Raw genomic sequence first — 11,967 nt, 5'->3', positions numbered from 1 at the left:
TAACTGGTCTTTTCATTTGGGGATTCCTTTGAGAAGACTCATGAAATCAAAATGACCTGGGCCCCAAGGCCAAGCCCATAGGCATGCGTCTAAGTTCTTCACGTAATTACTTTGTTTTGATTACCTAGGCATTATTTAAGAAGGCTTTTAAAATAAGTATTGGACAGCACCTGCCTGGCAAGTGCAAAGTCCTAAGTTCAATTGCTGGTACCAAAAAAATTTTAAAAAAAAGTATTGGAGGGAGCTGACCCGGTTTAACATGCCTTCCATCTCAGAACAGTTTATAGCCCCTCTTCACAACTTCCCCACTCCCTTTGGCCAGAACCCTCCCCACTTCCTTCCCTTGGGGGGAAACATAGCCCAGTTCCTCTCCTGCAAGGTAAGGAGACAGAGAAGAACCCAAATTCTGGCTAGTGGAAGATGCTTCAAGTGCTCATTGCACAGAAAAGAGCCCAAGTATTTGGTTCTCAGTGATCTGTTTACCTATTGACAGTAGGCTCTACGTCAGGACCAGTAATCAGAAGGGAGACAAAGGTGTAACATCTCTGGAGGGCAAATCCTGGCTAATGTGGAATAAAACCACAGGGCGAGTGGGGCACTTAGCCTATGGGTCACTGGGTTCAAATCCATATTCTACCACTTAAGCAAGGTGCTCAGTCTCCCCAGCTATCACGTGGGCAACCACACACACGATGCAGTGTTGTCAGATTAGACACTGGGAGCTGTGTCTTGGGCATGAAAGGAAATGGGCGTTATAGGCATTGGGCAACAGAGGCCAAGAGGGAGCCTCCCTGTGGGTGGGGCAGAATTGAAATTCTGAATCACATAGATCTGAAATTCCATGACATCTGGAGGCTGAATTAAAATACAGTACTGAAAAAAGAAAAAAAAAAAAAAAAAAAAAAAAAGCCAGGCCTAGTGGCCAGGAGGAGACCAGCCTGGGTAGAATAGTGATGCTTGTCTCAAAACAAGAAAAGGCCAGGCATGGGGTGCACACCTGTAATCCCAGTACTATGGAGGCTGAGGCAGGAGGATTGTTGTGAGTTTGAGGCCAGCCAGGGCTACAAAGTGAGTTCAAGGCCAGCCTGAACTGCATAGTGAAACTGTGTTTCAAAAAGATAAAAACAAACAAGAGAGAGAGAAAAAAGATAGTACTGAGGCTGGGGATGTACCTTAATGGTACAGCATTTGCCTAGCATGCATGAGGCCCTGGATTCCAGCCCCAGCACCACTAAAATAAATTAATTTTAAGAGATTTTAAAATAGGGAGTCAAGGTCAGTGGCACATGCCTGTAACCCCAGCTACTTAGGAAGTTAGGGCAGGAAGATCACAAGTTTGAGGCTAACCTAAGCAATTTAGCAAGACCCTGTCTCAAAGAGGCTAGAGATATAGCTCAGCAGCATAGTGCTTGACTAGCAAGGGCTTGAGTTCAATCCCCAGTTTAATAAAAAAAAAAAAACAAAACAAAACAAAAAAAACACACACAATGAAAAACCGGCATACATGTCAGATACTATGTTTCCAGCACTTTATATACATTAGCTAACCCAGTAACCTTGTACCATCTATATTGCTGTCCCCCTTTATTTATGTACAGGCACACTCAGGGCCACACCATCTCCAACACTAGCAGGGGGATGACTTTGTCCTCGATTTGCTTCCAGGAAATGAGCAGGGGGTTTCCGTCCACAGGGTCCAAGGGTGCCAACCCTTGTGGTCAGGGCTGTGTCAAGCCAGAGAGGCACCAGTGAGGTTCATGATGGCCAAGTCAGATAGCTGAAGAGAAAATGCCAAGGCAGGAGGACAGAGTTTCGCCAATAGCTATGGCCAGCAGCCATCAAAAAACTACAGAGAGGGCTGGGGATTTAGCTCAGCGGCAAAAGCGCCTGCCTGGCAAGCGCAAGGTCGTGAGTTCGGTTCCCGGTACCGGAGAAAAACCAAAAAAAAAAAAAAAAAAGGAAAAAACTACAGAGAAGGGCTGGGCAGAACTCTAGAAAACATCTGGCTTTGGGAAGAGAACCCTTGTGAAGACCCTTCTGTTGTCTTACCCTGCTCTCAGCCCCCTTCCCCTGACTTTGGCCTCCCGGATATGAAGGCGAGAACAGACCCTAGAATAGCAGGGAGAGCTCCAGGGCCCCTTTTAAACACAGCTCCCCAAGCCCAGCCAGGGGCTGTGCCTTCTGTCCTGATTGATCACCAGCAGCACCTGTGACATCCAACAACAGCTTAGAGGAGACCATCTGCCAAGGAATAAGGCTGTGGCTCGCGCACTGAGATGCAGTCTTGTGCGGTGCAGCTCCCTGCAGCATTCTCTTCACTACAGACCAAGCACAGGGCACACCCTGCCCTTACAACCCTGGACTTGCACCAAATGGCCTGGTAAGGTAAGTTCCTACCCCAGATGCTGCCAAAGGTGACCTCTGCTCTGGACACACAAATCTAAGGGCAACTTAAGGGTCACAGAGATCTGTATGTAGCAAGGAAAGAACGCTGGGCTAGAAGTTAGCTGATGGGGACTGTCATCCCAATTCTGCTATCAAACCACTTATAGAAGTCATTTAACTTCCAAGACTGGCCTGGGGCTGAGGAAGAGAAAAAACTACCAGTAAAAGATCCTGTGGGGCTGGGGATATAGCTCATAGGCACAGTGCCTGCCTGCCAAGCACAAAGTCCTGAGTTTGACTGACAGCACAAAAAAAAAAAAAAAAAAAGAACCTGGAAGCCCTGATGCTGAAGAGGCCCAGAAGAAAAACAAAACAAAACAGTCTCAAGGCTGAAGTCTCTTTGAGTCAATAATTTCAGGAAAATTTAATATGATTGCATTCATTTCATACACAAATTCATCCATTTTGAGCCACACACACATATTACTCTGGCAAAAATCCAGAAAAGACAGAGCTAAAGCAGAAACTGCCACCTGTGTAGGAATGCCTATGGCCCCATCTCTGCTCTCCCACCCCAAACAGAAGCATCACCCAGCACCCTCTGGGGAGATCAACTTGATTCAGAGAGGATGCTCAGTGACAACGATCAAGGTCCCGGCCACACCTTCAGCCCATCCCAAGCTGCCTTCTCTCACCGGGAAGAAGCTCGGCTCACAAGAGACAGGTGACTAGGGCCCAGAGGGACAGCACGTAAGCAGCAGCCTCAGTCACTCATGGAAACCCTTAAGTGTCAGTGGGGCCTGGAACCAAATATAATCCTCGGAGGCCAAGGCTGGGACGGAAGGTCTGCCGCAGGACAGGGTCACGGTGAGTTTGTGACCCCGGGTGGGCACTCGGTAGTTGAGCTTGGGTCGAAACCACTCCTCTCCACAGTCTCGGTGACCCTGCGCCATGACGATGGTGCCCATGAGTGGAGGAGCCTGCAGCTCGCTGAAGGCGTCTGCCAGGAAGATGGCTCGGAAGAGACGGCGCAGACAAGTGGCCGTGCTCAAGCTCTGGTCCACGCTGAGGGGGGCCAGCCGGGACAGGTCAAGTTCATAGAACTCCTTGGGGCTTATGGCACTGCCCCCGAGGAGGATCAGCACTCGTGGTACCAGGGTCCGGGAAAAGAGGTCCTCAAGGTGGCTGAGGACGCTGTCCAGCTCCGCCAGGGCTTGCTGGCATTTCCTGCTGCTTGCCTCGCTAGCAGTCCGAGGTTTCTTCCTCACTGTGTCCTCTGCCTGTGAGGACAGAGCAAGTGGGAGACAATGACAAAGTAGGTGGGAGTGCCTGCCCTTTAAAGACCCCCAGTGGGAGGTGCAGACAGACTCACAGACTGGATTTCTAGCTCAATGAACTGCCATAACCACACACTGAGTCTTATCAGAGAACATTACAGTGTAAAGAAAAATATGGTCTTTGTACACAACCACGATCCTCCTACACTCAGAACAGCAAAGACAGTACCCTGAGGTAGAGGACATCCAGACCGAAGCACAGGAATGAGGAGTATGTGGTCTAATAAAGATAATTCTGGAGGTCCTCTGGTCAGACACAGTAAGTTAAACACATGGGTTATTAACACACGCTCCCACCAAGACACTGAGCAAAAACTAAGAAAGGAAGAGGAAAGAAAGAGGAAGATAAGTGCTGAGAAAGACTATAGAACTACTGAACAGGCCACACTGGGCAAGGCAACAAGTTTTCAAAGACAGATGCAAGACATGGTGGTGCACACCTGTATGTACTCCCAGCACTCCAAAAGCTGAGGCAGGAGGATTGTCATGAGTTCAAAGCCAGCCTGGGCTACATAGTAAATTCAAAAACTATATAGTGGGGCTGGGGATTTAGCTCAGCAGCACAGCACCTGCCTGGCAAGCGCAAGGTCGTGAGTTCGATTCCCGGTACTGGAAAAAAAAAAAACAACTATATAGTAACACCTTGACTCAAAAACAAGATAAAATAAAACATACATAGATAGATAGATAGATAGATAGATAGATAGATATGGAAAAGAATTCAAGAGCTGAATACCAGCTACTATTAAAGGAATCTTGACGAAGCCTGGCATGTTAGCACATGCCTGTAATCCCAACACTCAAGCGGCAGAGGCAAGAGGTCTGCTGCAAATTTAAGGCCAGCCTGGGTACACAAAGACCTTGTCTGAAACACACAAACAAAAAACCAAGAGAAACACATTCACACAGCAGAACCCTGGCAAAGCTACAGTTTAAGACAACAGTAAATACAGGGGACTGAGTAAAAACCTGTGTGAGTATGCTTGGACCAAGTGCTAATTCTCTCCACCCATAGATGTGCCAATACTGTTTGTGGAGTTCCACGGGTTCCCACCCAATCTCCTTACGATAAAGTCCAGCAGCCCGAGAGGCCCAGGCACACTCATAGAGCTTGCAAGGATTTATTCTGAAATGTTTGTTCACCAGATGAAAGCCTTCAAGATGAAAGTCAGATCCCAAAGCAAATGGAAAAAGGAGTCTGGACAAAACAGAGATACTGCAAAAAGCAGAGAAGAGCTTCAAACACACAACAGATAACCAGATAAGCCAAGTTCATACAGTTATGAAACAGGATGTTATTAAAAAGAACCATGAATATAAAGAAAGAGCTCTTAAGAATCTGACTTCCAAAAAATAAATAAATGTGTTAGATAATATAAAGGCAAAAAAATCCACTAAAAAAGTAGGGGCTGAGGCATGAGGATCTCATTTCAAAGCCAGCCTGGGCTACAGAGGTAGATCCTGTCTCAAAAAACAAAACAGCTGGGCACGGTGGCACACACCTGTGATCCCATCACTCTGAAAGGCTTGAGGTAGGAGGATCACAGGTTTGGGACTTAAGTGAGAGCCTGCCTAAAAAAATAAAAAATGGGCTGGGGAAATACCTCAGTGAAAAAGCCCTGGGTTCAATCCCCAACTTGGGGATAGGGGTGGGGAGAAAGAGGTGAAAATTTAGAAAGAAAAGAAACCAATATTTAGAGAGCTAGTTCAAAGTTGGGGAGGGGCGGGGGCAGGAAGCTCTGTAGAGCCTGTGCTTAGCATGCACAAAGCCCTGGTTCAGGCCAGGTGTGGCGGCGCAGGCCTGTAATCCCAGCACTTGGGAGGTTTAAACAGGAGAACTGCCATGAGTTTGAGGCCAGCCTGGGCTATAGTGAGTTCCTGGCCAGCCTGAACCACACAGTGACACCGTTTGAGAACAAAACAAAAAAAGCCCTGGGTTCACCATCCCCGAACGTTTAACAGAGAGCTCATGAAGTCCATATGCAACGCTCAACAGGAATCTCAGAAAGGAAGAACAAGAGAAGTGCGGAGAGTTAGGCTACCAAAAACCGTTCAGCTGCTACACCTGATACAAGCCCTGAAGTTTAGACCCCTTTTCTCCCTGCCTACCATCTAAGGACCCTAAAGTCCTCCCAGCTGCTCTCCCCACACACCTGGGGAGACGTTCTGCGGTAGAAGTGCTTGAGCTGTTCATAGGGCAGAGGCAGTTGCTGGCGTTGGTACATGATGTGCTTTAGAAGTTCACAGGTAAACCGGCAGCAGCCCTCCTGGCTCACAGGCCCAGGAAACACGACTGGTACCAAGCAGTCTCTCGGGCAAAAGGGCTCAGAAGGGTTGGGAGGTTCCTGGGCAGAGTGGGTCTCAAGCAGGTCTATCTGGGGATCAGGAGCTTCTTCCGATTTGTCATACCATTCCAAACCTAATGCAAGGACAGAAGGATAAAATGCGAAAAAGGAAAGCGCGACAAGTCAGTGGGAGTCTTCTTGGTTCCTGAGGTCACCACGTCAGTCACGTCGGCGAAGGGGGGCATCCTGACACCCGCACGGAGACCTCGCCACCTGCCCTGGTCATTTAAGTGACTGGACGCTGGGGGTCTCGGGGACAGCGGCAGGGGCTCCTCTGACAGCGCCAGGCCCTGGCCAGAGGAAATGAGTCCAAAGTGTAGTCACACCGGGCCCCGAATGCCGAAACCGAGACAGCGCAACGCAGCGTGAGGAAATCGTGGCAGAACTAGGCGGGGCCGCACGCGCGACCGGGGACAGGCAAGGACCGGAGAAGGGTCAGATAAACGATCGGGAGTGGTGGCAAGGAAGAAACAGGTTCCAAAGGCTCCCCAAGCTCTGGATCCCACGCCTTACCTGGGACAGAAGCCGGGGGAAACACTTCCGGCTCCAACGCGGCCATCGCGACCTCTTCCTTCCGCAGGCAGCAGTTAGAACCAGCACCCCAGCGCAGCGTCACAGAAAGGCCACGCCCACTTCCTGCTCCGTCAGGGAATGAGGGGGTGGCACCGTGCGGCGGGATGGGCGGGTTTGAGAGTTGAGTTTCTTGGTGCTAGTTTAGCTCTCAGGTGCTTACGCTTGCACCAGGGAACCCAGGGGCTCCGGGAAGTCCTCCCCGCGCATCCTGCACCCTGTATGAGCTCTTGGCCGCTCACCTACTGTGCCCGGCCCTATCCTTGGTGCTGAAGACCGTAAACAAGCTCTGTCAGAACCTTATCAACGATGTTAATTCCTGTAAGGACGTGGGAACGCCCCCCCCCCGCCCCCCGTAATACACACACCAGTACTGGGGTTTGAGCCCAGCGCTTCAATCTACAAATCTACTCCCCAGCCTTTTTGTTTTGCTTTGGTTGGTGTTTTTTGTTGTTGCTATTGTTTGTTTGTTGAGACAGGGTCTAGCTATGTAGTGCAGGCTGGCCTCAAACTCAGGCGGTCGTCCTACCTCAGCCTTCCGAGTGCTGAGATCAAAAGTGTGCGACATCATGCCCAGCTCCCCAGCACTTTTTTATATTTTATTTTGAGAGAGGGTTTGGCTAAATTTCCAAGGCTAGGCTTAAACTAATTCTCCTGCCTCGACCTCTCAGGGTGCCGGGATTACAGGTGTGCGACACCATTCCCTACTATTTAAAAAAAAAACACAAAAATAGTAGAGTAAACCAGGCATGGTAGCGCACACCTGTAATCCCAGGACTTGGGAGGCAGAGGCAGGAGGATCGCCATGAATTCAAGGCCAGCCAGGACTACATAGTGAATTTAAGACCAGCCTGAACTACATAGTGAGACCCTGTCTCAAAAAGCAAAAATAAATAAAGTACCAGAGTGACAAGATTAAATTTACATTTTATAAATTTAATCACTACACTGGCTGCCGTCTAGAGGTTGAATTCCAGGGAGGATAAGAGATCAGGGCTGGGTGCAGTAGTGCCCAGCTATAATCCTGACTACTTAAGAGGTTGAGGCAAGGAGATGACACGTTCAGGGACAGCCTGGGCAATTGAGCAAAGACACTATGTGTAAAACATTTGTATAAAAGGGCTTGGGAATGTAGCTCAGTGGCTGAGCACTTGCCTAGCATGTGCCAGCCCCTGGATTCAACCTCAAAGACAGAAAGAGAGAGAGAAAGAGTGATTGCAGGTAGTAACACAAATTACCCAGTATGGTGAAAGAGACCTGAAGTAGGGTAATTCTAATGGCTGGAGAGAATTGAGTGGACTGTAGAGGTACAGTATTTAAAGACCATTAGTATGACTTGGTGGTGGATCTGAGGAGGAGGGACAGAAAGTCTGCAAAGACAAGCAGATTTCTGGCTTTGGCAATTGTATGGCTAGTTGTGCTATTCAATGAGAGAAGGGAACGCTAGAAGAAGTCTCGGTTTTGTTGCTTTGTTTTTGCAGTACTGGGGATTGAACTCAGGATCTCATACAGAACTACATCCCCAGCCTTCTTTTTATTTTGAGTCTCACTAAATTTTTATTTAGGGTCTCACTAAATTGCAGGCTGGGCTTGAACTTGTGATCCTCCTGCCTCAGCCTCCCAGGGTGCTGGGATTACCGGCATGTGCCATCAGCCCAGCTAAGAAGAGTAGGTTTATTTCAGAATGACTAAGGAAAATGAATGAGTTCAGTTTTTCATAGATTGAGTTTGATGTCCCCACTAGCCAATGAAAGATATATTTAGGAACACATTTGGAATACAGATAGTTATCTGATAGAAGTGGACAAACTCGCGCAGGGAGGGTATATAGAATGAAAATGGCTGAGATTCTGAAGACAGCAATGTTTATGAGATGACTAGAGACAGAAAAAGCCCAGGGAAAGAACATGAGAGTGAAGAAGAGGGTGTGTTTCAGGAAGTAAGAGACCAGAGATCAAAACATACAGTACTACAAAAAGTACAATGATTAAAATGCTGTGGTGGGGCTGGGGATTTAGCTCAGCAGCATAGCACCTGTCTGGCAAGTGCGAGGTCATGAGTTCGATTCCCGTACAGGGAAAAAAAAAAAAACAAAAAAAACCTTAAAAAAAATAAAATAAAATGCTGTGGTATTGAGCTAGGGATCTAGCTCAGTGGTAGAGCACTTGTCTACACCCAAGGCCCTGGAATTGGTCCCCAGCACTGCAACAAAGGGAAACAATCCAAGCAAAGAAAAAACAAAATACAGCTGGACATGGTGGTGCAGGCCTGTAATTCCAGCTACTTGGGAGGCTGAGGCAAGAGGATTGCAAGTTCAAATTGAGCCTAGACAATGTAAAAAGACCCAGTCAGAAAAATAAAAGCAAGTCAGGCACAGTGAGCACATCTGTAATCCCAGCACTTGGGAAGCTAAGAGAGGAGGATCTCCATGAGTTTGAGCCCAGCCTGGGTTACACAGTGAATTCAAGGTCAGCCTGAACTATATAGCAAAACACTGTCTCAAAAAAAAAAAAAAAGTAAAAAAGACTGGGAATTTAACTCAGTGTGAGGCCCTAGGTCCAATCTCCAGTATTGAAAAACAAACAGAAAACAGAAAACACTGTGGTACTGGTTTAAGGGTAAACAAAATGCAAGAGTTCAGAAACAGATCTATGTAGGTTTTAGTGAAAATGGTGACTTTTCAAAGTAAATAACCTAAGACAACTCTATTTGCGGGAGAAAATTCAAATTAGCTCCTGACACGTATGCACACATGTGTGCACAACAAACAGATACATTCCAAATGGATTAAAGATCTAATATAAAAATAAACCTCATCCCCTAGAAAAGGGTTGGGGGTACAGCCTCATGGTAGAATGGATGGATAACTCATACTAAGGTTCTGGGTTGGATCCCCTTGCGGGGGAAAGCTCCTAGAAGAAATATTGTGAATTTGTAATCTAGGAGTGAGGTGGGCTTAGAGTGACACAAAACCAAGAAAACACAAAGGAAAAGACTGCTAAATCTGAGTTTAAAATGTATGCACACATACTACCCACAAAAATAAATGACTAATTACAAGCCAGGAAACATGTTTGCACGTGACTTGTGTATCCATGATGTATACATAGCCCGCAGCCAATAACATTATAGGTACTTCATAAGCAACCCCTCCAGGAAGCTTCCATTCCTCAAGATCCTGGTCACATAATACCAGCTTCCATTCCTCAAGATCCTGGTCTCTTCCTGAACAGACGTTCCAGTTCAGCCTACTCCTCTGCCAGCCGTCACTTCTGTCTGTGGTAGGTCACATTGTTTGGGCATGGGCTATCATAATGTCATCCCTGCCATCTCTTAAAAGAGGTTCAAGTGGAGTGTGGTGGTGCACACCTATGATCCTAGCACTCAGGAGGCTGAGGCAGGAGGACTGTCACAAGTTCAAGGCCAGCCTAGACTACAAAGCAAGACCCCATCTCAAAAAACACTAACCAAAACAAAAACAAACAAACAAAAATATTCACGCAGCAGACAGGGGACTAGGATGAAGTGAAATTGTGTGTGTGGGATTTGGCTGTTGAAAGATCCAAGTAGATAAAAGGACAGGTGTTACCAGTCAAATGGAGCAGGCTCGGGTTATCAAGAGGGCCCAGAGGTGGTGATAGTGATAATACTGGGGTGTGGTCTTATCTCTCCCTTCCAATCCCCATCCTTTTTGAAGTCTCCCACTGAGTTCCATAGTCTTAGTCTCTTAGCAGTCTTTCAGGTGGACCTGTTAATGCTGTTTGGGGTTGAGCGCTACAAAATAACCTTTCCCTCAACCACACAGGACACTGAGGAGATAAGTCATGTGTACTTCCAACCACTGAAGACCCACAGCATTGGCTGGACCTGGAAGGCCCTGTACAGACTCTGGTCCTTTGCTCTCTCCACTGCAAGAGTTATGCCATGTGGACAGCCACTGCATCGACAGTAGACCTGCCTGCCTGCACGTGGACCTTGGAAGAGCCCATGGACACCACACAGTTGGAACCTTTGCAGGCATCACCAGAGGTAAGAAAGCCACTGTTGCTGCTTCCAGTTTTCCAAAGAAAACTGAGATCAGGAAGCAAAATCTGTTTTATTTTTTGGCTGTGTATGAACACCTTGTTTGTGAAGTGAGGGAAGTGGACTCACTGTGAATGGTGAGTCACAAGATAGCCATGGGGCTGGAAATTGAACTCTGGCGTCCCGACTCTCAGCAATTCTGCTTCTCCACCCTACCTTTCTGGTGTCTTGTATACTGATTTGTGTCGCTGGTCGTGTTTACTGTCTACTGAGGGCAAGAGCCACTAAAGAACAGGAGAGACAGCTTGGCAAGAAAGTCAAAAGTCAACAATCCCCTAGGGCTCCTGGCCAAGTTTCTATTCCCGGGCTACTTCCTCACCCTCTCGAAGGCTGATGTAACCGGAGCCCCAGCCCCGCCCCAAGTGGGGGACTGGTCCCTTCTACAGCCCTGGCCGGTTTGAAACCAAACTCGGTTCTCCCGGATTGGTCCAGCTTCAAAACAAAGGGGAGGGGGGAAATACTCGCTGCAGGCATCCTCGAAGCACTCAGGCTGCTGGCTGTTGGCTGTTTATGGGTTCGAGCCTCGTGTCAAGGCCACTGCGGTGCCCGGGGCGGCTAAAACCTGCCTCGGACGGTGCCAGCCTGGTAATAATGCCGTGACTACCGTATAAAGGTGGCATAATCATCGCCACAGTAACAGCCGTAATTAGGCTAACCACCATCTGCCTCCGCCCTGGAGCTCCTGACTCACCCCAACAGCATGCGGGCCATCGGGGGAGAAACTGAGGCAGAGGTGCAGCTGGACCGAAGGTGGGATTAGTTTCCCTGAATTCTGCAGCTCTCCAATGCTGTCCGGGATCCCCAACCTGTTGTCCGGGATCCGCCGTTAAGGGGCCAGACCCAGGGGCGCCCACAAAGGGCGATTCTGATGTAAACCCTCGGTGCCAGTGACTGTCCCCAGCCGCAGGCCGCGGGGCTCCCCGACCCCCACCCCCGCTAGAGAGAAAGAAGAGCTCTGCGCGTGGGGACCAGAAGCCAGACTACAGCTCCCTTCGGGCCCCTGGCAGAGCCCACTCTTGCCCCGCCTCGCAGCACCTGCAGACCGCGCTGCGATGCCTCCTGGGAAATGTAGGTCGGAGGCGCGGTCGTCCGAACGAGGCTCAAGGCCCGCGGACTCAATATCCCGTAGTGCCCTGCCACCGCTGGGGCGGAAGGGGGCGTGGCCTGCCGGGCACCACCCCGCTCCTCCCGGCCCGGCCGACGCGGAGGAGGCTGTGGGGGAGGGCGGCGGCGGCAGGGGGGAGGGG

At 48.9% G+C, this 11,967-nt stretch overlaps 2 protein-coding genes across 3 annotated transcripts in view; one reads left to right on the top strand and one right to left on the bottom strand.

The window, feature by feature from the left end:
- Positions 1–2,780: 2,780 nt before the first annotated feature.
- Positions 2,781–11,967, bottom strand: part of Mad2l1bp (MAD2L1 binding protein) — a 9,728-nt gene continuing 541 nt past the window's right edge. Inside the window, exons 2-4 of the mRNA XM_005389781.2 lie at positions 6,581–6,703; positions 5,876–6,141; positions 2,781–3,665 (exon numbers count right to left, since the gene is read on the bottom strand). Of these exons, the coding sequence (XP_005389838.2) occupies positions 3,153–3,665; positions 5,876–6,141; positions 6,581–6,626 (825 nt within the window). The 5' untranslated portion in view covers positions 6,627–6,703 and the 3' untranslated portion in view covers positions 2,781–3,152. The remainder of the gene's footprint in view (positions 3,666–5,875; positions 6,142–6,580; positions 6,704–11,967) is intronic.
- The window catches only part of Gtpbp2 (GTP binding protein 2), an 11,544-nt gene continuing 10,043 nt past the window's right edge, over positions 10,467–11,967 (top strand). The window contains exon 1 of one of the 2 annotated variants that reach the window (XM_013516823.1): positions 10,467–10,666. In XM_013516823.1, the coding sequence (XP_013372277.1) occupies positions 10,562–10,666 (105 nt within the window). In that variant the 5' untranslated portion in view covers positions 10,467–10,561. Of the gene's footprint in view, positions 10,667–11,174; positions 11,471–11,967 lie in introns of those variants that run through there. The other variant, XM_005389784.2, reaches the window with a different exon arrangement.

Source organism: Chinchilla lanigera, unplaced genomic scaffold (assembly GCF_000276665.1).
Source record: "Chinchilla lanigera isolate Chin_1 unplaced genomic scaffold, ChiLan1.0 scaffold00036, whole genome shotgun sequence".
Taxonomy (NCBI): domain Eukaryota; kingdom Metazoa; phylum Chordata; class Mammalia; order Rodentia; family Chinchillidae; genus Chinchilla; species Chinchilla lanigera.
This window is presented reverse-complemented; position numbering and strand designations above follow the sequence as displayed.